The sequence below is a fragment of the Mustela putorius genome, unplaced genomic scaffold, assembly GCF_011764305.1.
Source record: "Mustela putorius furo isolate JIRA1106 unplaced genomic scaffold, ASM1176430v1.1 tig00004007_pilon_pilon_pilon, whole genome shotgun sequence".
Lineage (NCBI taxonomy): Eukaryota > Metazoa > Chordata > Mammalia > Carnivora > Mustelidae > Mustela > Mustela putorius.
Window position 1 is genome coordinate 6,699,692 of NW_025422145.1, and position 20,568 is coordinate 6,720,259.

The window sequence follows — 20,568 nt, forward strand, 5'->3', positions numbered from 1 at the left end:
GTCCCACCCCCAGCAGCGTCTCCGCCTTTGACCAGAAACGCCCCAACTCCTGGCATGAGGCGGGTGCCCTGTTTATGTTTAGGATTCAGTTTGGGCTTTACCTCAAGGCCCAGAAGGTCCTGCCTGTTTCTGCGCCGGGTTTAAGCTGGAGAACCTGTGACCCCCATTTCCAGGGATTTTCATGTAGGTGCATGTCCGTGTGTTCCAGAACTGTGGCCACCTGGGACAGACTTCACCGGACTCGGTTCCCGGTGGGGACCTTTCCCACGTACCCCAGCCCAGCAGCACGTGTGCAGAGGATTCCTGTCCCCGGCCCTCCAGTGCGAGACCCTGTGCTTGTCCCATTAACAGCCCATTCCACAGATGCAGAACCTGAGGCTTAGACAGAGAGCTCCCGGCCCCGTGGAAGGGAAGCACAGCAGGTCGGAGCTCACTGCACCCAGCTGGGCTTGCAGAACCTTCCCAGTGAGCTTTCCCAGCCCCGCCCCAACCCCCTTCAGGAGCTGGGGAAAACCTGGGCCTGGTGGGGGCAGGGAGAGGCCCAGCGACTGCAACGGGCCACAGGGTCAGGCCGCAGAGAACCTTCCTATCCCCGGGCCATGGCCTTCCTACCACAGCGCCACAGAGCAGCAGCCACATTCTTGGTAACTTTTTCGCTTTTATTGCCAAGTTCAAATTTACCAGGAAGTTCCAGTTTTCATTTCCACCCTCGTGTTCGGTGCCCACAGAGCATGAGTCACACAGGCGAGAGCAGGTACTTCCCTGGAACCGTCCCTTGGTCCAGAAGCATGAGGGTTTCCCAACCCCTGCTCCTCTGTGGGACAAGAACTATGTACATATTTTCACTTCAGAGGGAACATAAGGAACCCTGATAGTTGATGCCCAATGTTGACATAACTACATTAAATATTTCTTATTTATTGCGTCTAGAGAAGATGAGACTCCGTTCACGCCGTGCCTTTATTTCTAACAGTGCATCTGGAGACCTTAGAGAAATCTAGTGTATGTCTTTAAAGAGGTATGTGTCTTCACTCCCTCCCGGGGGCGGGGGTTGCTAATGCAGGGGCTGAGGTGGGGGGGTGGGGTAAGCTGCCTTCTGCAGGGAGCAGGGAGCAGGGAACAGACGGGCTGGGCGCAGGGAAAGGGAGCAGGGAAGGCCTGCAGGGGTAGGCGCCCTTCTCTCGCCCGTCCCTGGGACGGTGGTCTTTGCCCCACACTCCCACTGTGGCTTTGGAGCTGCTGCTGGAGAGCTCCTGGCCTCAGCCTGCCTGACCCTCAGTGAGAGGTGCCCTTGCTGGCTTGAGTCCCTGAACTGGAAGGACCTAGGCTTCTTCACAGCAACCTGCAAAGCTAAGGTTTGAGGGTTCATGGGGCCAACCCTGCCCCTGACTTGGTAAGCCCGATGGGCCCAAGGGACTGAGGAGGGTGGGCCTGCCCCTTCTCTCTGCGGGGACGTGGAAATAGTAGGCCGGGTGGGCTTGGCGAGTGTGACCCCAGAAGGACACAGTCCCCCCGGCTGCTCTGCAAGGATTCCCGGCTCTAGCATTTTCTGCCTGACCCTGGAGTCCTGGCGCTGCCCTGTCTGGGCCGGCCTGCCTCCGAGGGCCCCTGCTGTTAGGTTTGCGGGGTGTTCCTGAAGACGCGCCCGCTCCCGCCGTGATGGTCACGACCTAGCACCATCTACAAGGATGCAGGCCTCCTCCTCACCCACAAGGCGACAAGTAGGCCCTGGTTAAGGAAGACCCGCCCCCACCCCATACCCACATCGTCCCGCTGAGGCAAGCCGCAGGACCAACACTGCAAGCCCACCTCTGGGACAGGCCTGCTGTAGGACCTCCCGCTGAGCCATTGCCAACGTCTCCTTCGTGGCTCGGTAGACGTGAAGCTGGCTGGAGCCACTGAATTTCAGAGTGCAGGCTGGTGGTCCTGGAGGGGAACCTGGGTCCATCTGCAGGGGCCCGTTCTTTATGATAATGCCACCGGGCTGGGAAGTTGCTCGCCTTCGGTCATGCTGCTGCCCCAGAGTCCCCTGCAAAGCCAGAGTGCCAGCCTGCTCTTCTGTCCAAGCCAAAGATCAGGTAAGACGTGTGGCCAGCTGCTGGCCCCTATGGCTGATGTCATGCCGGTTCCTGTCAGGGACCGCCTGACCCCTTCTCGCATCCCACCTGCCTTTTCTTCCTGGGGGCTCTGTGGATGGTCACGGCTCATCCCGGGAATTTCTGCATGCAAGGCCTCCTTCTCTGGCCCGGGGCTCTCCCCTGTTGAAGTGGGGAAGCACGTCTACACCAGGGCCTCTGATGATGGACAGCCCTGTCCCCACGGGCACCAAGGCCCTCCTCAGCGGGCTCTGTGACAGCAGCAGGGTGACAGAGGCCATGGGGCCCGCGGTCCTTGACCAGGCAGACGGTCTCCGGGCCCGTGTGTGCTGGCATTCCGGGTGGGCACAGGAGAGGAAGGTGTGGAAGGTCTGGCCGCTGACCCAGGAGGGGTGATGGTCACCTTGCCTGGTGAAGCAGACAGGAACGGTGCGGGTGCTCGATGGGCTACGTTGGGAGAATCGGCCTGGGCACATCTGGCCCAAAGGGAGAAGCAACGGTGGAGTTTTCATTTTTAAAAAATCAGCTTGTGTCTCTGCAATGGCAGCCGAGAGGGACAGCGGCACACCTGAGCTCCCAGGACAACTGGTTGGGATGGGACGTGTCCCTGCGGCAGGCGGGACCTGGCCCTTGGGTGTTGCCCCGGCCATGCGGAGGATGGCCTCCGTGACCTCCTCTTTCCATTGTGGCCACAAGCCAGAGTCTGCACGGTCCCAAATGGCTCTCTCCAGACAAAGGGAGGTGGCGAGAACCGAAGGTGACGCTGGGAAGCCATCCTGACTGGTTTCAGTCCAGAGAGAGGAAGGAAGGGTCCTGAGTGGGGGAGCTGGCTGCCATGGCCCCTTTCCTGGGGAGATCTTTCGGGAAACGCAAGGCGCCTTGGCTACTACCACAGAGAAACTTTTGGCCCTCTCCGCTCTGTGTGTACCTGAGAATACATGTATCTCCCTTATCTTTGTTTAAAAAATAAGCTCAACTTTCCAGGAAGGTACTTATCATTCCACAGGTTCGCAGGGTTAGTGAGTGGGAGAGGAGTAAGGGAACGGGAAAGCCAGACTGAGAGCTTCGGACACAACGCTGGGGTGTCAAGGGAAAATGAAAATGAAATCTTAACAGCACTATTATGCTTTCAACATGACGTCAGACCTTAAGGGCTGAGGATTCTTTTTTTTGGACTTTTTCCTTTTTTTTTTCTTAAATAGACGCTTTTTAAATAAATGCTTTTTGTCTGCTGCCAAAAGTGGAAATAAATATCCAAAGGAGATGCTTATCGAAGTTTGTTTCTCTACAAATTTCTACCCAGTGTGAATTGGTCCATTTGTTCCAGGCGCACTGGGCGTGGTGGCCGGGGAGCTTCTAGACTGTGGAGCGGCTGGCTGGTGGAGAGGGGGGCGGGGGTCCTGCCACCCCAGGGTCACCAGGCTCAGAGACCAGGAGGCCGATCTCTGCCCCGAAGCAGCTGCCTGGTCATCGGGGCTCACTGCGGTGTCTCTACCGGGTCGTCTGCTCTCCAAGTCGTGTACAGTGCAACGGGAATTCAAACGGAGCGAAGGAGGGTGAGAAGATGGCGGGGGTGGTTCCTGGGGCCACGGGACCCTGGGTGCTCCCGATGTGTCTCTGAGCCGGCTATCCTGGGTCCCTGCCAGCGGGGCCACACACACAAAGGGAGGCCGCTCGGCGCCCACTCAGTGCTCGGCGGGGCCCGCTGGCTCCGGGGGTGCGGCCTCCTCGCCGGGCGTTGCTGTGCCCACCGCGGCGGGTGCGGGCGGCGTGGGGATGCCGGTGAGGGTGCGGAGGCTGTGGGGGTCGACGGGAGGGACGAGGGTCAGCGACTCCACGCTCAGCGTGTCGGCAGTGTCCTCACAGAGCAGGGAGATGGTGGGCTGCTGGGTGGGGATGAGGCTGGGGGACAGGCTGACTGTCTCCGCGTCTGCGCTCCTTGCCAGGCTCTTGCTGGGCCTGGCCTCTGCTTCCGTTTCGTTGACGATCACCAACTGGCTGGGAAGATGAGGCTGAGGCTGTTCCATAGCTATGGGGTCATCTGGGCGGGGGGGAGAGAGAACAGGGGTACACTTAGTCCCGAGACACTGTTCCTGTCGGTACCCTCTGCTCCCGTCCTGCACAAAGGCCCGGGGACATCTGGGTGGGAGACGGTGGTGCTGGGGGGACAGCTTGTCTCCACTTCCTCCTTCTGGGGACACAGGAGCTGGTAAATCCAGTCTTCCCTAGGCCTGGGGAGAAATCTGTCAGGGCCCAGGACTACCCTGACTTGTGGTGTGAGAGAACAATTAGGGGCCTGTGCAAAATCAATGGGCAGATGATGGCGCCAGGAAGCCGCCTGGGCGGGCTCCGCAGGAGGGAGAGCCTGGGACCACCTGCCCAGTGAGTAAATACGTGTTTAGGGAGGAAATAGGCTTGGGTGTGCTTATCGCTTCAGGCCATTTCCAGAGCCTACATTTGGTAGCATTTACCCAAGGGGGAACTCGCTGCGGTATTTAAAAAACAAAACCAAACAACAACCAAAAGGGATTCTGTGCAACTTCGCTGCTTGCAAAGCCAAAACAAAACCTCAGGCTGTGGTTCATCTCCCGCTCCTTCTCTGTGAGCTCAGTTAGCGCCCAGACAGGGGCCAGTCCTGAGTCCAATCCTGAGTGTCCCCATGGGGGGTCACGGAGAGAAACCAGGGCAGGGGGAAGGCAGGGGAGGCTCTGCCCAGTGCTGTTATTTTTGGAGTGGCAATTTCTTTTTTTTTTTGGTGCTTTTCAAATTTCTTGATTAGATTACAGACAAATGGCCTATCTGCTTTCCAGTGAGGAGTCTGCCTGGACAGGAATGGCAGCTGAGATTGACGCTCACGGTGGAAAACATCCTCCCCACGCTGAGCGCTGGTGATCTGGAAGCATCGACAAGAAGGCTGAGGGCATCTCACTTGGAAAGCAAATACCTTATCTGTATGGTTTTTGGGGTTGACCAGGCATCAGCAGGAGGCACTGATGATGGGGTGACGAGCCATGAGTTGGCGGGATGCTGGGAAGGATGGTTGACATGTTTTGTTCGAGGGGATTCAAGCTAAGTGGTTTTTTTTTTTTTTCTTTTTTTAAGTTAAGCCAAAACAAAACAGAACTGCAAACTGAACATACGGCAAAAAAACGGAAAAACCAAGAGCAAAAGAAAACCGAAGGGCGTAGAGAATGGGATGCGGGAGAGGAAGAGGCTCCCCACCGTGGAAAGGAAGCACAAGCAACGGACTGAGTTTCCCAGAGAATACGACGGCGTTTCTTCCCCCAAGGCTCCTGGGCAAGACAGGCTCTCAAAGATTCCAGAAAATTCCTTCTTAAGGCCTTTTTTATTTTCCTTCTTTTCATTATTACTATGTATGTGTGTGTGTATATATATATATATATATATATTTATTTATTTATTTTAAAGAGAAATAAGGCCCAGAGAAAACCACTACATGGGGCTTTGGGTCTGTCCTGGCTCCCGGGCTGGGGTGGCGGTGAGCACTAGCGGAAAATGTGATTAAGGCTGTGAGCTGAGCCCAGAAACGCTGAATAAACACTCCACGCGCATTCTGGTTTCTCTGCACCTCCCTGCACTCGCTCCGCTCAGCGAGGACACCCTCGAAGCACGGGCTGCCTCGCACACGCAGACTCACATCTGGGCTCACGCGGTCTACCTGCCGCTCACCAGAGCGTGTGGTCCCTCTGGGGGCTCACCTGCTTTGGCGGCCTCCACCTGGCTTCCGGGGAGGGCGGGCACGGCTACCGGCCTGCGTACCAACGCATCCACATAAGCTCAGCTGCTGACAAGGCAGTTCAGAAATGACTCATTCTCCAAATGGCACTTCTGTGCCGTCTGGAGACAGAGCTGCCCCAAAGCATTTCCTTCATGTTCTCTCGAAACTTCTTGTAAGAGTTCCCTCTTTGCTCATTTGCATGCAGATATTCAAAAAAGCTGGCAAACCTCTTTCCCTGATCCCTAATGGGTTTTTTTGGGGGGGGGATGAGCGTAATTGAGGATATGACAATTTGCCCTCAAATATATTTAAAAACCAAGAAACCAACAAAAAAACACTACACATGATGCACAAAATTGGTTTCTTCTTTAAGAAAGGAATCAACAATTTTTATTAAGAGGGTTGGGTTTTTTTTTTTTTTCCGCTTAAAAATAGCCTTTTTCAATTTTTATAGGAGAAAAACAAATAACCCCTCACCCATCACCTACAACACTTTTTTTTTTTGAACCTAAAAATTTCTTCCTGAATGTGATCTATAAATATATCCATTCCAAGGGGAATGAAAAAGGAGATTTTTTTTTCATCAGGGGAAAATAACCCAACGAAGACACGTGCTCCGGTCCAGGGCTGAGCCCTTGGTTTTGTCTCCCTGCTGGTGTTTTTGGCTGGAAGGCCACAAGTAGGGGCCTGGCCCTGAAAATGAGAGATTTGGAGAACATTTTGGTTTCCTGGCCAGGAGCTAGGGAGAAGAGCGGCGGCCTAAGCGGGAAGTTCTGGACGTCCAGGGTTCCGTGAGAGATGCCTGGCCTCCCGACGCAGCAGGTCCCAAAGTCCCTGGCCAGCACCCTCCAGAAGCTGATCTTTGGCTTTGGGGCAGGGGCTGGGCTGGCCCTTGCCAAGTGAAAGTCTCCAGGAAAACTTTGGGTTTGCGGCCGCTGTGCTCAGACTGGGAGAGTGGGACTGAGTGAGTGCGCTCGAATGGGTGTGTTTGTGTGCGCGTGTAGGGGGTCAGCAGAGCATAACAGGGCGGAGGGCAGAGCTCAGAAGAAGCAGCTTTAAATGCAAAAGAAGGCAAAAGGCTCCTGCCTGGGGGTAGGAGGCCCCCAAGGGAAACCCTGAGGTTTACCCTGAAGGTGGGGAAGGCGGGAGGGATCGCAGGGAGCAGGCAGCAGCGAGGGGCCCTGCGCCGGGAGCTGGCACGGGTCGGCGGCCACCTGGAGCGCGTAAGTCTGGGGATGATGGAGGGGCCTTGCAGAGGTGGGGGAAATGGCTTTGGCCCTGGCTGAGAGGGGACTGAATCCACTCCTGAGCTTTGAGCAAGGTTGGGGGAGAGCGGGGGAGGAAAAGAAAAAGAGAACCTAGTTGACTTCTGGGTTGCTTTTTGCAAATTCTACTGTTCAACCCTTGCGATTTAACCCGGGGGGCCCCTCGGGGGACTGGGCTGGAGAACCCCCCACAGCTGGGCAGTCCATGGAGAAGGCCAGTGTTTCCAGGCTGCCCGAGACTCAAGGGTCAGGGATCCCCCCCAGCCCAGGGGAGGCCGGAGGGGAATGCAAGAATGGGCTTCAGGGAAGTTGGGGAGATGGCCGCTTGGAGGAGGTGGCCCAGGCCTGGTCCCCCAAGGCCCAGCGAGGCCCCGCTTGCGGTGCAGAGCCCGCCGCCCGGGAAGGCCGCGGCGGGGCGTGTGGGCCGTGCAGGCTAGCGGATGAGACCTGCCTGAGTCGCCTGTGAGAGGTGCCGTGACAGCTGCCGTTCGAAGCACTAAACCCAGTGGCCGCCGTGACTGTCGGCCTCCGACAGGCTGAACACTCGCCGGCGTCCTTTCCTGCCACTCCTGACTAGAGGGAAACACAGCGACAGGTCAGAGAGAGCCTTCAATAACGGGACAAAGAAAGGGGACGCGGAGAGGGGTGCAGAACAGTGGCAGATGTCCAGCGCGGACGAGAGCGTGAGCGGAGCGGGACGGGGCCTCGGTGGGCGCTCAGGACAGCTGCGGGGGGCACGGCCCTTCTGAGCAGGTGATGCCCCCACTGGGCCCCACCAGGGCGACGTGCTGTCACCACAGCTAGGGACCCAACCGTGTGCTCACTCGTGAGGCTCACTCGAGGGTCAAGACAGCGAAGGTTCAGTCCTGTTGGAAAGGAAAAGACTGGGGGTCGTCGGCAACGCGTGGTGTCTGTCGGTGAGAAACCTCCAGGGACAGTTCCACATGCGAACCAGCGGTGAGCACAAGGGCCCTGCACCCCAGGGACCATCTGAGGAGGGAAAGCTGTGTGGTTGGGGGAGGGGAGCCCAGCCGGCTAGTGAAATAAGCAGATTTCCGACCCTCGACTGATGAGGCCCATGGTTCCTGACGTCGCCACACTAAAGCCAACGGCCCGGCCCGACTCAGGGAGGTCTAGGCAAGCCCTGGACCCCTCCCCAGCCGCGGGGTGCCGCTCTCCAGAAGACACTCACTCGGCTGCTCTGAACCTTTGGAGACCAAGACCAAGCCACAGCAGGAAGGCCTGAAACCAGGTGCCGAGCAGCCAAGGCTGGGTTCTAATCGGCTGAAACAAAAAAGTTAGGAGCATCTCCCTGGGAAGGAAGGAACCGTACTCTCGGACACAACCTTGGGATTTGAGCAAAGCTGAAAATTAATGCCACAAAACACAGCGGGAATACAGCTAATGCTGCGCGGGGCTGTATGCTTAAAAGTCGTTAAAACGGTACGTTGTATGGTAGGTGTAGTTTATCACGATTAAAAAAAAAAAAAAAAAAAAAAAAAGATGAACGCCATGGAGAAAACTAGGCAGAAAAGGCAGAAAAGAACATGTCTTGCTCAGGGTTTCTGTCCTTAAAGTCCCGCCTGACTGGTAACTGACTTTGGTGACGCGCGGGTCAGTCTTGGGCTGTCTGGCTCCCACTGGGCCCGAAAGGGACCAAGCGCTGGGGGGAAGGTCCCATGTTCAGACAGCCCAGGCAGCAGGTGAGGATGGGGAGAGCAGGACCCCGCCCCTGCCAGGCTTCAACACTGGGCCTCAACGAACCCTTCCTTCTCCCCATAAAACCCTAAGAGAAGGTCCAAGTGCTCATAATTCCACAGGCCTTAAAAACAGACGACGGAAAGAGCCGACTGCATTTTTTAACAATTGTCTTTTCTCGTCCAAGCAGCTCACCCAGAACACACATGAGACCCAAGAGGGCCGGTCCCAGAGCTCTCTACCCTGAGGCGTTCTCCCAGCTGAGCCCCACGCAGGGCACACAAGGGCGGGCATGTGCGCTGGGTGCGTGTGAACATGCGTTTGCGTGTGTGTGTCAGCTGTAACCCAGAACGTTTTCTCAAGTATTCCTACTGGCCCTACGTTTTGTTCCAAATTGGGTCTGTTTTCTCTTCCCCGCCATATGCTCTCTGCAATTTGAGCTTCTCAAAACCCTGACCAAGTGTTTAAGGAAAAAGAACGCTGCTAACTCCAACCCGGTCATTGGCTCGCTGGGGAGCCAGCGGAGGCCTATCAGGCCGGACGAGTGGGCAACAAGACGCCGGGTCCCAGGACGCTGCCCAGGGCACCAGTCTCCCCAGGAAGCCTTGGCGGGTTTACTGCACTTCCTACAAAGGGCAAGGGGAACAGGTCAGCTCGCACATCTGCTGTTAAAACCGCACAGTAATTCCCACAGCACAGCCTTAACAGGTGAATAACTCACAATGGAAATAAAATACCCTTTCTCCCAATTCCTTCTAGCTGGTTTCTTTGGTTTCCAGGGAATTCAGTTGTGACCTTTCCTTTGTGACCTTTCCTTCATTTGGGGGTGTCTCTTGTCTCTGATTTGAGGTCCAGCACTTGCAGGAAAAAAGCCACTCGCCAGCATCCACACTCTGTCCCTGGCATGTGGTGGGGACTCAGAAGCAGTTGCTCCCAGCACAGAGGGCAAACCAGTGACCCTCCAGGCGGTGCCCTTCCCCCTGCGGTAAGGGGCCCTCTGCCAGCGCTGGCCACAGGCCCCCGCCCCATGGGCACATGGGCGGTTCCTCACAAACAGGCTGCCCCTTGGGCTCTGTATGGGAAAGGGCAGGATTTACAGGCAGACCCCAGGGAGAGAGGGAAAAGGATCCAACTTGTCTCTGGCCATATGCCGGGCTCAGCCTGGGGGGAGTGGGGGGGTGGCGCTGTGTGTGCCCCACAGACCCACAGACCCCTGTCCTCATTAACCCCTCAAACTTCACTTCTATCTCCGGTGCTGCCGCCTCTGGGAGTCCACCGGGCCCTCCTGTTGCCTCCTGTGCTGCCCGAGCCCCCCGCACCTTTCCTTTGTCACAGTTCTCAACTGAACACTTCTGTGTGGTCACCTGGTGGACCCCGGCCTCCCCTGCTAGACTGTGCGTTCCTTTATTGCCCTCTGTCCCCAGTGCTGCACACAGCAGGGACTCAAGCAAAACCTGTTTGGTTAGAAAACGTTAACGCAGAGACAGGGCCCCAAGACGGGCAGTGATGAGATGCAGACAGAGGCTGGACGAAAGGGCCACCCTTGGAGGGACACAAGTGAGATCAGGTCTGACATCCACAAAACTTAAGTCACCCAGACTCAAGGTCCCATGGGCAGCTGAGAAAACCTGTATTCGGCATAAACAAGGGCCTCTTATAAACCCAGGCACAGAACTTGAGGTCCCCTAGGCTGGACAGAGGGTCAGAGAAGAAAACAACTGAGTATCTAAAGAGTTTTATGGCCTCATTTGGGGATCACCCCATGGGCTGTCAGAAGAGACGGGGCCATCTGGGGTCCACTGTGTTGCTGATTTTGGGGGACTCGTGGGCTTCTCCCCACCAGGACTACATGGCCCAGCCTCGGTTGACAGGGGTGGCACAGTTGCCAGGGTCTCTGTGAATGGGCTGTGGCTTTTCCCGTGGTTTCTAGAGCAACCACGTACACTGGAAGTAGAAATGCATATACTTCACGGGGTAGCCCCCCATGGGGATCTGGACCTGAGGCCCAGGGCTCTGCAGGGCCCCATGGAGGCACCCGAGACAGACTGAGGAACCGCACGGATATTCTGCGGGGTGATTTCAGAAGGCGAACTGTGATTCTGGAATTACCAAGGCTGGGGCTTGTGTGTGGGCTCCTCCGCTTCCCAGCTGCACTGTCGTGGCCAAGCCTCCATGTTTTCCACCACAGGGTAAGGTGGAGGGTGGCAAGTCTCAGCAGAGACACGGAAAGCTGGGCCTGTCTCGTCCCCTGACGGATGGCCTCTCTCGTCTGCTTCCCTGACCAAACACCTGCCCGTGCAAAGTGTGGCTTTGAGTGCAGAGAAGCCACTGGAGCTAATTCTGGCAGCCAAGGGCCTGGCAGCTGCTCTCCCCACTGGGAACTTCCTAGACTCAGCGGCTCTGGCAGGACAGGGATCAGAAAGCTTCTGATTCAGCACTGAGTCCTCCAAAACCACTTGGGAGGACAAGTGGCCCCTTGACTGGGCCGCAGCTGTCTTCTGCTGTCCCGGCTGGGTGGGCTGCGGGGAGAGGTCCAGGCCCATCCCACCGCCTCCGGCTGACTGCGGCTGGGCCCCGTGGGCAGAACATCTGGGGAGGAGGCAGCGCGGAGCCAGCCTGTGCCCATCAGAAGCCTGAAAACCGAGCCGCTGCTCCGGGCCGGCGTCCCGAAGAGCACCCATCCTGATAAAACCTCTCTTCCAGCACCCACTTCCTGTCCAGCACAGCCCGGGGAGACAGTAGGCGCACGGCGGCCCCACCTGTGTAGGCCTGCCCTTAGGAGGAACATGGATACCTCCTGTGCTGTGCTCCAGGTGGACTCAGAAAGCTGGAGCCCAGCCTGGAAGTTGGCCATTGAGAGGCTAAGGGAATGGTGGCCCTCCCAAGACCTGACACCCCGGCCTGGGAGTCCTGTTGCCGGGCCCCTGGACAGCGAGCAGCCTGTGGGTTCAGATGCTCTCTCTTTCTAGGATCAGGATCTGGGTCCTCAGTTCAGGGTGAAGTGTGGGCTGCCTGGCAGGCCGGCCCTTTGTCAGGGGGTGAGTGATTTCAGTGTCCGCAGAGACTCGGACAGGCAGGCTTTTACTGTCAGGCAGCATAAAAAATGGGGACTCGCATGCCTGCCTCCGCAGGTCTGCCGGGGATGCACGGAACGGGGGCAGGCACTCAGGAGAGCCTGACTGTCACTTAGCGACTGGCGCTGTCAGGCTATGGGACAGTCAGTCTCACAGCCCCTGCACTTCTGATGAGGAGGAAGGTCACTGGCACCGAGCAGGGGATGGTGGGGGTAGGGACAGAGGGGTTGAGGAAAAGACAAGGAAAAAGACATTCGCCTCTGGGGGAAGATGCAAGAGCTGAAGCCCCAGGGTCCACGCTCACGTGAACATGTGCAAACACAGACCTGATTCTGAACATCGTGGGTCTGGGCTGGTTTCAGTTTTAGGCGAAGAAGTATATGGCTCGTTTGTTTGCTAAGCTGTTGTCTGTGCCGTTTTAAACGTGAAAGAAAGGCATACATAGCTCCACCGGGAAGAAACCTTCCCCCAAAATGCAATCGTAAGTCTGTGTGAGTTTCGGTGCACACGACACAGATACAGAAGCGTGTCTATGCAGGCGGCATGAGGGCGCACGCACAAGCCCATGAACACACAGCCCTGCCCTTCGGTCCCGGAGCCAGCCAGCGGGAGATCAGGCTGCAGAGGAGGGTGGAGGGCTTTTCTCAGCTTCTGGAGAAAGAGCCATGCTAATGTCCCACTGTGGGTCTGGGGCTGGGACCTGCAGGGACACCTGCAGCCAACCTCAGATGGGGCTCCAAAAACGCTCAGACAAGGCGGCCTCCTCCCCTAGGCTGGGGCAGGGAGGGGGCGGGGGGAGGATGACCCTGGAGCCTGTGGTAGATGGATGCTGGCAGGAAGGTGGGGGGTTGCCAGGAGCAGGCGGGGTTAACCCTTCGCTGGGCAATGTGGGAGCTGACAGTCCCAGAAAGGAGAGGGCACTGACGGAGATCCTGCATTGAGGGAATGAGAACTGGGGGCCCTCAGTTTTGGCGCTGGGGCTCGTGCCCTGCATGGGGCTCTTATCATGACCCCCCCCCCCTTGATCCGCCACCGAACAAGAGCTTGGTCAGGCGCCCTGAGGCAGGATGGGTCAGAGGTATGGATGGGACCTTGAAGGAACAGCAAAGGACACGGAGGGTTCCCAAATGAGGGTGCAGACCAGAGTCCCTGGGGCCTCCCAAATCAGAGCTGCCAGGGGCCCTTTGGATACAGGGGGTCGTGCTATTGGGGCATGAAGCTTCGTGCATCCTCAAGCCCATCTCCAACATCCCTGCTTGGGCCCTGCCCCTCTGGCTGCATTGTAGAGCCATGGGGTTCGCAAAAAAACCCTGGTGCCTTGCCCCTGAGGTCTCACCGGGCCCAGTGAGGCGCTTGTGAGTGAGGGGTCAGGGCGGCTGAGAACACAGGGGGCGCCCCCTCGTCTCCCTGTAGCCTCCCTACTCATGGGGTCCGTCTGCGCAACGCTTGCCCTTGCCTGAGGCCCCGGAAGGCGAGACGGGACTCTGGCACGTTCCGACAGACTCTCAAAAGGTATACGTTGGGTCACAGATGATGGACTGCACTGCATGTTTACAGAGAGAACTGGTATGTTATGAAGGAAAGAACAAATTAGCAGGGACACAATGCTTCTGCCAGGTTCAAAGCATCCGGTCTGGGAGACCCCTCCTTGTGGAGGTGCTAATGGGGCAGAGGCAGGCTCGGCAGCCGTCCATCCCCTCCAGCTCTGCAGTCAGGGAAGGCCTTTCTCGGTGGCGGGCCAGCCTGGAAAAGGAGTGGTCCTCCCCTGCTGGGAGCTAACCCAGCCGGCATGTGGGCAGCGCTGCATCAGAACGAACACAGAACCCCGAGCGGCGGTGTCCCCAAACACGGCGGCAAGGAGGAGCTGGGCGGGGGTCAGCGGTCTCCGTCCGGAGCGATCGCAAAGTTCCCCGAGGTCCCCCTGCCATCCCCACCCCACACCGTGTCACGCGGCCCATACCTGATGGGCTCTGGGTGGCCGAAGGGGTGGACGAGGAGCTGGTGCCCCCAGAGTCACAGTGGCTGGCACTCCCACTGCCGCTGGGGCTCCCGCTGGCAGATGCTGAGGACAGGGACGGCGAGCTGTGCTGGTTTATGCACTGGGCCACGGCAAAGCCTGCAAGACAGGTGGAGAGGTGACCAAGGAGGAGGAAACAAGAAGGCCTAGCAGGAGGAGGGCCACACACCCCGATTTCGGGGGAGACGCCACAGCGCAAGCTGCACTTCAAAGGTGGTGCTGGGGACCTTAATGTAATGGCTACCCCCCCACCCCCAGCCCAACCCAGTCCCTCGAAGAGTCCCCAGTTGACCTCGCTGGCCATGGGCCTGACCTGGACACACTTCAAAGCCATTTCAAGGAAGAGGGTGCAGCCAGCCAGAGTGCCGAGGGCCTGGAGCCATAAATCAGAGAGCCTGACTCTGGTTTGGCGAAGCGCATGCCATGCCCTTGAACGGGACACGCCGCCTTGGGGCTTCAGAGACATGCTGGTGAAATTCACACACGGACTGGGGACAGCCTCCTAGCAAAATCTTGGGGCCTTCGCTAACGTGCCCGAGTTGACAAAGGCAGGGCCCTGGGCAGGAGGGGAGGGGCCCGCGGGTCTCTCCCTGCCACAGGCTCTGCTTAGCTCTGGAGGCTCTGGTGGGTTTGGTACGGGAGGAACCAAAGCTCCTGCTTGCAGAGCTCCACATGCCCTTGGAGCAACTCTGGGTTCAGAGACGAGGACCGCCCATTTGCGAGGCCAGCGGCCTTCCAGGCACTAGGGAGTTGGGGAGCCCCACGCGTTGGAGACACTCGGAGCTGGGCAAGCTCGGCTCCCCATGCAGAAACACCAGAACGCGTACCTAGCACTCTCCCCGCCCAACCCCACTAGCTGGGAGTGTCATCACTAAGTTCTTGTCACTGCACTCTGCTGGGGGTATGGTGGGGGCACAGGGCTTGACACACTGGGAGTGTCCTTTAGGATGAAAGGAAGCCCATATGAACGAGCCCATCTTGGAGCCCCTTCCCCGCAGACCACGGCTTTCTGTCCTTTCTACTGCCTGCTTTCCTAAAGGGCCGTAACTTCTGATTTTATTCACTAAATACAGGAAAGCTTCCAGGGAACAAAAGCCCTGAGGATCTCAGGGGCTACGAGGACCGGACCGTGGTGGCTTCTGCCTCAGCCCCCACAAGCTGGGCAGGACCACAGTCAAGGTGCTCTGTGGAGCCTGACGCTTCTGCCCTGTAATTCAGAATTGGTGCCCAAGTGGGGTGGGGATGTGGTGGTGGGGGGACATGTCTTCCTCCTAGCTGACAGTGGGAGGGATCCCATACCCAGCCTGGGCTCTGGCACCACGCAAACTTGTGTTCTCTCCCTGATCTGCTCACGTACCAGCCGGTGGGGCAAGTCCCTGCGCTATCTGAAGCCCCCTTCACAGACCGGTGGGCAAACATGGGCCTGGCTGGGTGGGGGGGTGGGGTGGCGACCTGTGGCTTCATCCCCCTCCCAGCTCAGGACAAGTGGGACCCCACACCTGTCCAATGTGGAGGGGCTATTTTGTATTAATGTTTGCGGGAAGTAATTTCTGTCTCAAGATTAGCTCTTTAAAAGCCAGGTCTTTATGGTTTTATTGTATTTTTTTAACTAAAAAATTTTTTTTCTTCTTTTTTTATTTTTGAGTATCATTGACACGCAACGTGACATTAGTTTCAGGTGTCCCACTTAGCAATTTGTCAAGTTTATACATTACCCTGTGTTCCCAAAGGTAGCTCCCATCTGTCCCAGGACAACACCATTAGTATGACCGACTCTGTTTTTCATGCTCCGCTTTTTATTCCCGTGACTTCCTCATTCCTTAACTGGAGGCCTGTATCTCCCTCACCCCCCCTCGCCTGGGCAAGCGGCGTCTTCATTTAATACCCCGAGCCAGGCCCTCTGAGTTTTGCAACGTTAATGGCAAGGGGACGTGAGGCCTTGTGGGAGCGGGATGGGTATCTTTCGTGGAGGGCAGAACTCCTCTCCCCCAGCTACTGCGGACGCAGTGAGAACGTCCGTCCGCAGTGAGAACAGCAGGACTGACCAGCTGGAGTTCCCAAGAAGAGGCCTTACATGATGTACTGTTAGCGGAGGGGGAGGCTCGAATGAGCTACGGCAAACGTCGAGGCAAATCGGAATACCAGTCAGGAAGATTCCCAGAGGGCGATCAGCCGCAGCCCCAGAGCACCGGCTTTATGGCCGCTTACTTCTTAATCACTTCAAGTGGTAAACCCCCAAGTTTACAAGCTGTTAACTTGACTCGAAAATGAATCACGTCTTAACAAATCAAAATGTCAAGATGGCTTTTCCCCCTCCCCGAGCTGCTTATTTATCAGAGCAATGAACACAGGGGCCGCCAAGCGTGGTAACAGGGTTGGGACCAAGCCTTTTATGCCTCGGACAACGCCCTAGCCGGGACAGACGGATGGCGTGGCTGTCACCAAGGTGGTCACCCACCCCTTCTCGTCGGCCACAAGTCTTCTCCGTCAGGCTCTCCAGAGCCCTGGTTTACTGCTCTAAGACCTCCGGGGCCGGGCGTGTGTTTGAGCCAAGGAGAGGCTGAAAACCGTGGCCAGGAGACTAGCATGCCTTGGTTTGGGGAATGGATGAGGGCCACAGCACATACCTTTGGTTTGTGCTGAGAAATAAATAGGAAAAAAAAAAAAATCACCAACTTCCGATATCACCTGGTCCTGGGGTCTGGCTAAGAAGAGACAACTAAGCACGTCCCCCCCCCTCTCTGGCTGCTGCCAACACCCCCCTTTCCTTGCTCCCCACTTTATACTCCTCTCCCTTCCCCCATGGCACTGGGAACCCGGAAAGTCTCCGTGATTTTTTTTTTTTTTTCTGGCCAGGTGCCCAGATTCTTCCTGTCATTTCAAGGGGCCCCTTCCCAAGGTGAGGTGGCAGCCACTGTGCTAGCTGGTCTGACAAGTCAGAGGGGCCAGGAGGGCTCTCGAAAGAACTCAGCAATGCCTGTGGCCTGTCCACCGGCTCTTGCTTCACCCCGGCGAGGCGGTTCTTAAGGAACCAGCTTTGGTGGAGGTGCCAAGGGGCTTTCTGGCACGAGTCAAACACACACGGACTGCCAAGTATTTGTAAACACAGATGAGCCGAGATCATGGGACAAGGGCACAGACGGAGAGGCCTCCCTGAGATCTTCTCCAGCAGATAAAATTCTTGGCTCTCCCCGAGTGTGTGTCAAAACCAGCCTGTGAAATGTGTAACAAAGGTCATACCATTTTCACGCCATCGGAGTCCACGTCTAGAACTTTAGGCTATGGAAGAGACTGTGGACGGACCCCAGAGTGCACGACACCGATGTTCAAAGCACTGGTGTGTGTACCGGGGAGCTGGAGAGCCCACGTGCCCCGTGGTGGGGGAAAAGGGCCGAATGAATTAGAATATTTCTAGGTGTTGGAATCCTCTGCGGGGGCTTAAAAACGCTGGTGGGGGATTAAGCGCACAGGAAAACGCTTGCGGCAGTAAACGAGAAAAGATTAGAAGAAGCATGTCCCACGTGTCCTGGTTGTTGTAACAAAAAAAGAAAGAAAGAAAGAAAAGGAAAAAGTCAGGCTCTGCCACCCTCCTTGTGCAGAGTGGACCAGACTGCAGGGATCTGAGCTAAAGTCATAGGAAAACCGGGTGGGTTTTACAACGTGAGTTTTCATTTTAGTTTTTGTGCTTGTCCGAATTTTTTCAAGATTCCTACGATGGTTATTGTTTTGTACCAGAAACAGAAGGGAGAATGAAGACAGGGGCACGAGCTGGACAGGCTCAATCTCTCGGGTCCCTAACACACACCTAGGATCTGTTCTGGCCTCCAGAGCCCTCTCCCCGGGGCTCACAAAGAGCCTCCCCTAAGCTGGGCGCTCTGGCAGCAGCCCCCCCAACCCCTGCTTTCCAGGAGTGTGGGTTTCACAGAGGGCAGTCCGGGGTCTTCCTGCTGCCCTCTGGCCCCATTCTGCCATTTATTCTGGGAAAATGAACTCATGAGTAACTCTCTGGCATGTGTCAAGCAAGAAATACCACAAAAAGGTCAGCCTTCTATTTTAGGCCCCTTGATAGAGGGAGCACTGGGCTGGGAGTCAGAACCCCAAGCCTGGGTCCAAGCGCTGCCCAAATGGCTTTGTGATCTTGGACAAGGCTCCTCTCCTCTACGGGCCTCCACGTCTTGATGTGGAAAAAGAAGACAGTTAGTGAGGCTCTCTTGGCCTCAGCGGCCAATAGTTTTCTTTTTACCTACAAATCTGAATGTGATTTGAACCCTCTGACCTTTATGGGAGGGACACAGAGGAGAAATGCACCTTGAGGACACTTTGTATGCACCCCTTCTCTCAGAATACTTGCTAAAGCTTTCCCTGTGAGACCCAGGATGCTGTGTGGGGTCAGGGTCCAGAGCTGGCCAGCAGCAGCCCAGGGGTTTCACGCTATGTTTGTGGACCGTTCATTTTGGAACCCTCATTTGCACATTGGGAGATTTTTAATACCCAAATCTGGACTTCTGGCTTCTTAAAATATAAAAGGATCTGGCATCCCTGGGCTCCACTCCCACACATACAGCAGCTAGAGAGAGGGAGAGAGCAGAGTCCTTCCCCTTCCCACCCTGACTTTCCTGGTGCTCCCAGGTGTCCCCGCTGTGAATGTCTATGCTTAGATTCTTGGTTAAATCCCCACACTGAGGAAAATTCCCAACCCCAGAGACCTTTCGTGCTGTCCTCCGCCTCAAACCCCACCGCCTAGAATCACCAGCAGGGCATTTCAAGACAGGGACACCTGCCTAATGGCAAGAACCACTTGCTTTCTGCCTCAGCTGGGCTGTTCCCTTGGTTTGGAATTCTCCTTTGCCTCTTCCGTCTCCATAAATCCCTTCCCCATTCTTGAAGGCTCATGCAGCTCAGGGCCAGCTTGGGCCAAGAATTTCTGCGCCAGGGCAGTGACTCCTTCTCACCTCTGTGCTCCAGCAGCCTGCCTGGCCACTGTGAGGAAGCTGGCCTTCCCACGGAGGGCGAAGGAAACTTCACCGCAAAGACGCGTTAGTGGTCTGTACAACAGCTTTCCTTACTTGAACAGCTAACACCTGGGATCCTCTGGGGTTGAGAGGGGTCTGGACAGTGTTTCTGAACTGTCTCCCAATACCTATGCTCCCTTTGTCTCGTTATAGGCCCTGGAAGCTAGGCATGGCCACGTGGCGAGCTTGTAGACAAGGACACAGAAGTGGCATGCTGGGTTGCCAGGAAGGCGTCTTAAAAGGAAAGGGGTATGCATTCCTCCATTATGCTTCCTGAAACATGGATGTGATGGCTGGAACTCCAGCAGCTATCTTGGACCACAGGAGTCACATATTAGGGATGGCAGAGCATGGAGCAGATAGAGGCTTGGGTCCCTCATGCTTTGTGGAGCACCTGACGACCTTCATCCAGGCTTCCTCTACTTGGAGAGGGAAATGAACATCTCTTTCGGGTTTTTCTTTACTGTATAGTTGAACTTGGTCTTAATGGACAGTTGCAAAAAAAGCTTTGGTAAAGTAGGAATGTGAGCTGAGCTCTGTGGGGACAGGGACTGGCAGGTCTCCACGGCTGGTGTAAGGAAAGTTGCCCTGCACTTTCTGGGGGAATTCTGCAGGGGTGGAGTGCAGAGAAAGAAGGAAAGGGGCAACGGAGATGGGGGAGACGGCCTTCCTCACCCCCCGCCCCCAAATCGTTAGGAAATGCTCCTTCAACTCTTTCCTTGTGTGGTGTAAGTGGACTTTTTAGGGGGAAACCAGGGAATGGACTGAGTTTCCGTCCACCAGGCCATACAGAGATGACGCACAAGGGCCAAGACCCCAAAATGGTGGGGCCTGCGAGAAACCAGAGGGTGGGAAGGCTTGCCTGTGTGTGGCAGAACTGGGGGGTTTGACCCAAAGGTTTCTTAAGTCTCTGAGGGGCGGGGAGGCCCAGCTGACATCTGTCCTCTGCCCAGAGCTTGTGCTGTGTGGCACATTGGAATTCCTCTGAGGACATCGGTTCCAGGAAGGATCTGATTTTACTTCGCAAACCCACCATGCCACGGGTACCGAGTACTGACAGCCACCAAAACACGAACGAAATGACGAGAGTCCAACAACGAAATGCGGCTGGAAACTGAAAATTCAAAGAACAGTCCCCAGCGACGGGAAGCAGACATCACTGTTTGGTTCTGTGCTTCCTGGGAGCGAAGACCTCAAGGAAAACTGTCCTGAGTGACCTCGTTCTCATGACATGCTGTCCCTACACCCTCCTGGAAGACACAGCTGTACACCCGGAGATGGGGCCCTAATCTGGAAACAAGGCCATCTCTCTGCGCTCTGCAAATGCTTTTTTCTGGGCAGCGAAACTCTCATTTATACACGAGCTAAAAATGGAACTGTCTTGGCTCCAGGGTGCCCTACCGGCGATGGGCTTCTCCTGGTTTTTCCAGAACCCTCTACAGATCCACCCTCTGAACATTACAGAGACAGCAAGCAGGTACCAGGAAGGCTGAGCCCCCTGGGCTGAAGAGCTGAGCACCACAGGGCCGGTAAGGTCGGCGAACGAGGTGAGGCCCCGAGCGAAGGGAGGGCGGCCGTCCCAGTCCGCCGTCTGCTTTCCCTTATTTGGTTCAGACGCAGGCACTCAGAAACAGTTCCCTTCTGTCAGGAAAATAAACATGGCCCAT

At 56.4% G+C, this 20,568-nt stretch overlaps 1 protein-coding gene across 11 annotated transcripts in view; it reads right to left on the minus strand.

The window, feature by feature from the left end:
* CLEC16A (C-type lectin domain containing 16A) overlaps window positions 1–20,568 on the minus strand; it is a 215,986-nt gene that overhangs the window by 9,059 nt on the left and 186,359 nt on the right. For 5 of the 11 annotated variants that reach the window (XM_004750378.3, XM_004750377.3, XM_004750375.3 and 2 more), the window contains 2 exons: window positions 13,833–13,988; window positions 639–4,137 (listed from right to left, as the gene is read on the minus strand). In XM_004750378.3, coding sequence (XP_004750435.2) covers window positions 3,782–4,137; window positions 13,833–13,988 — 512 coding nt within the window. In that variant the 3' untranslated portion in view covers window positions 639–3,781. Of the gene's footprint in view, window positions 1–638; window positions 4,138–7,551; window positions 7,674–13,832; window positions 13,989–20,568 lie in introns of those variants that run through there. The other 6 variants (XM_004750380.3, XR_199256.3, XR_199257.3 and 3 more) reach the window with 6 other exon arrangements.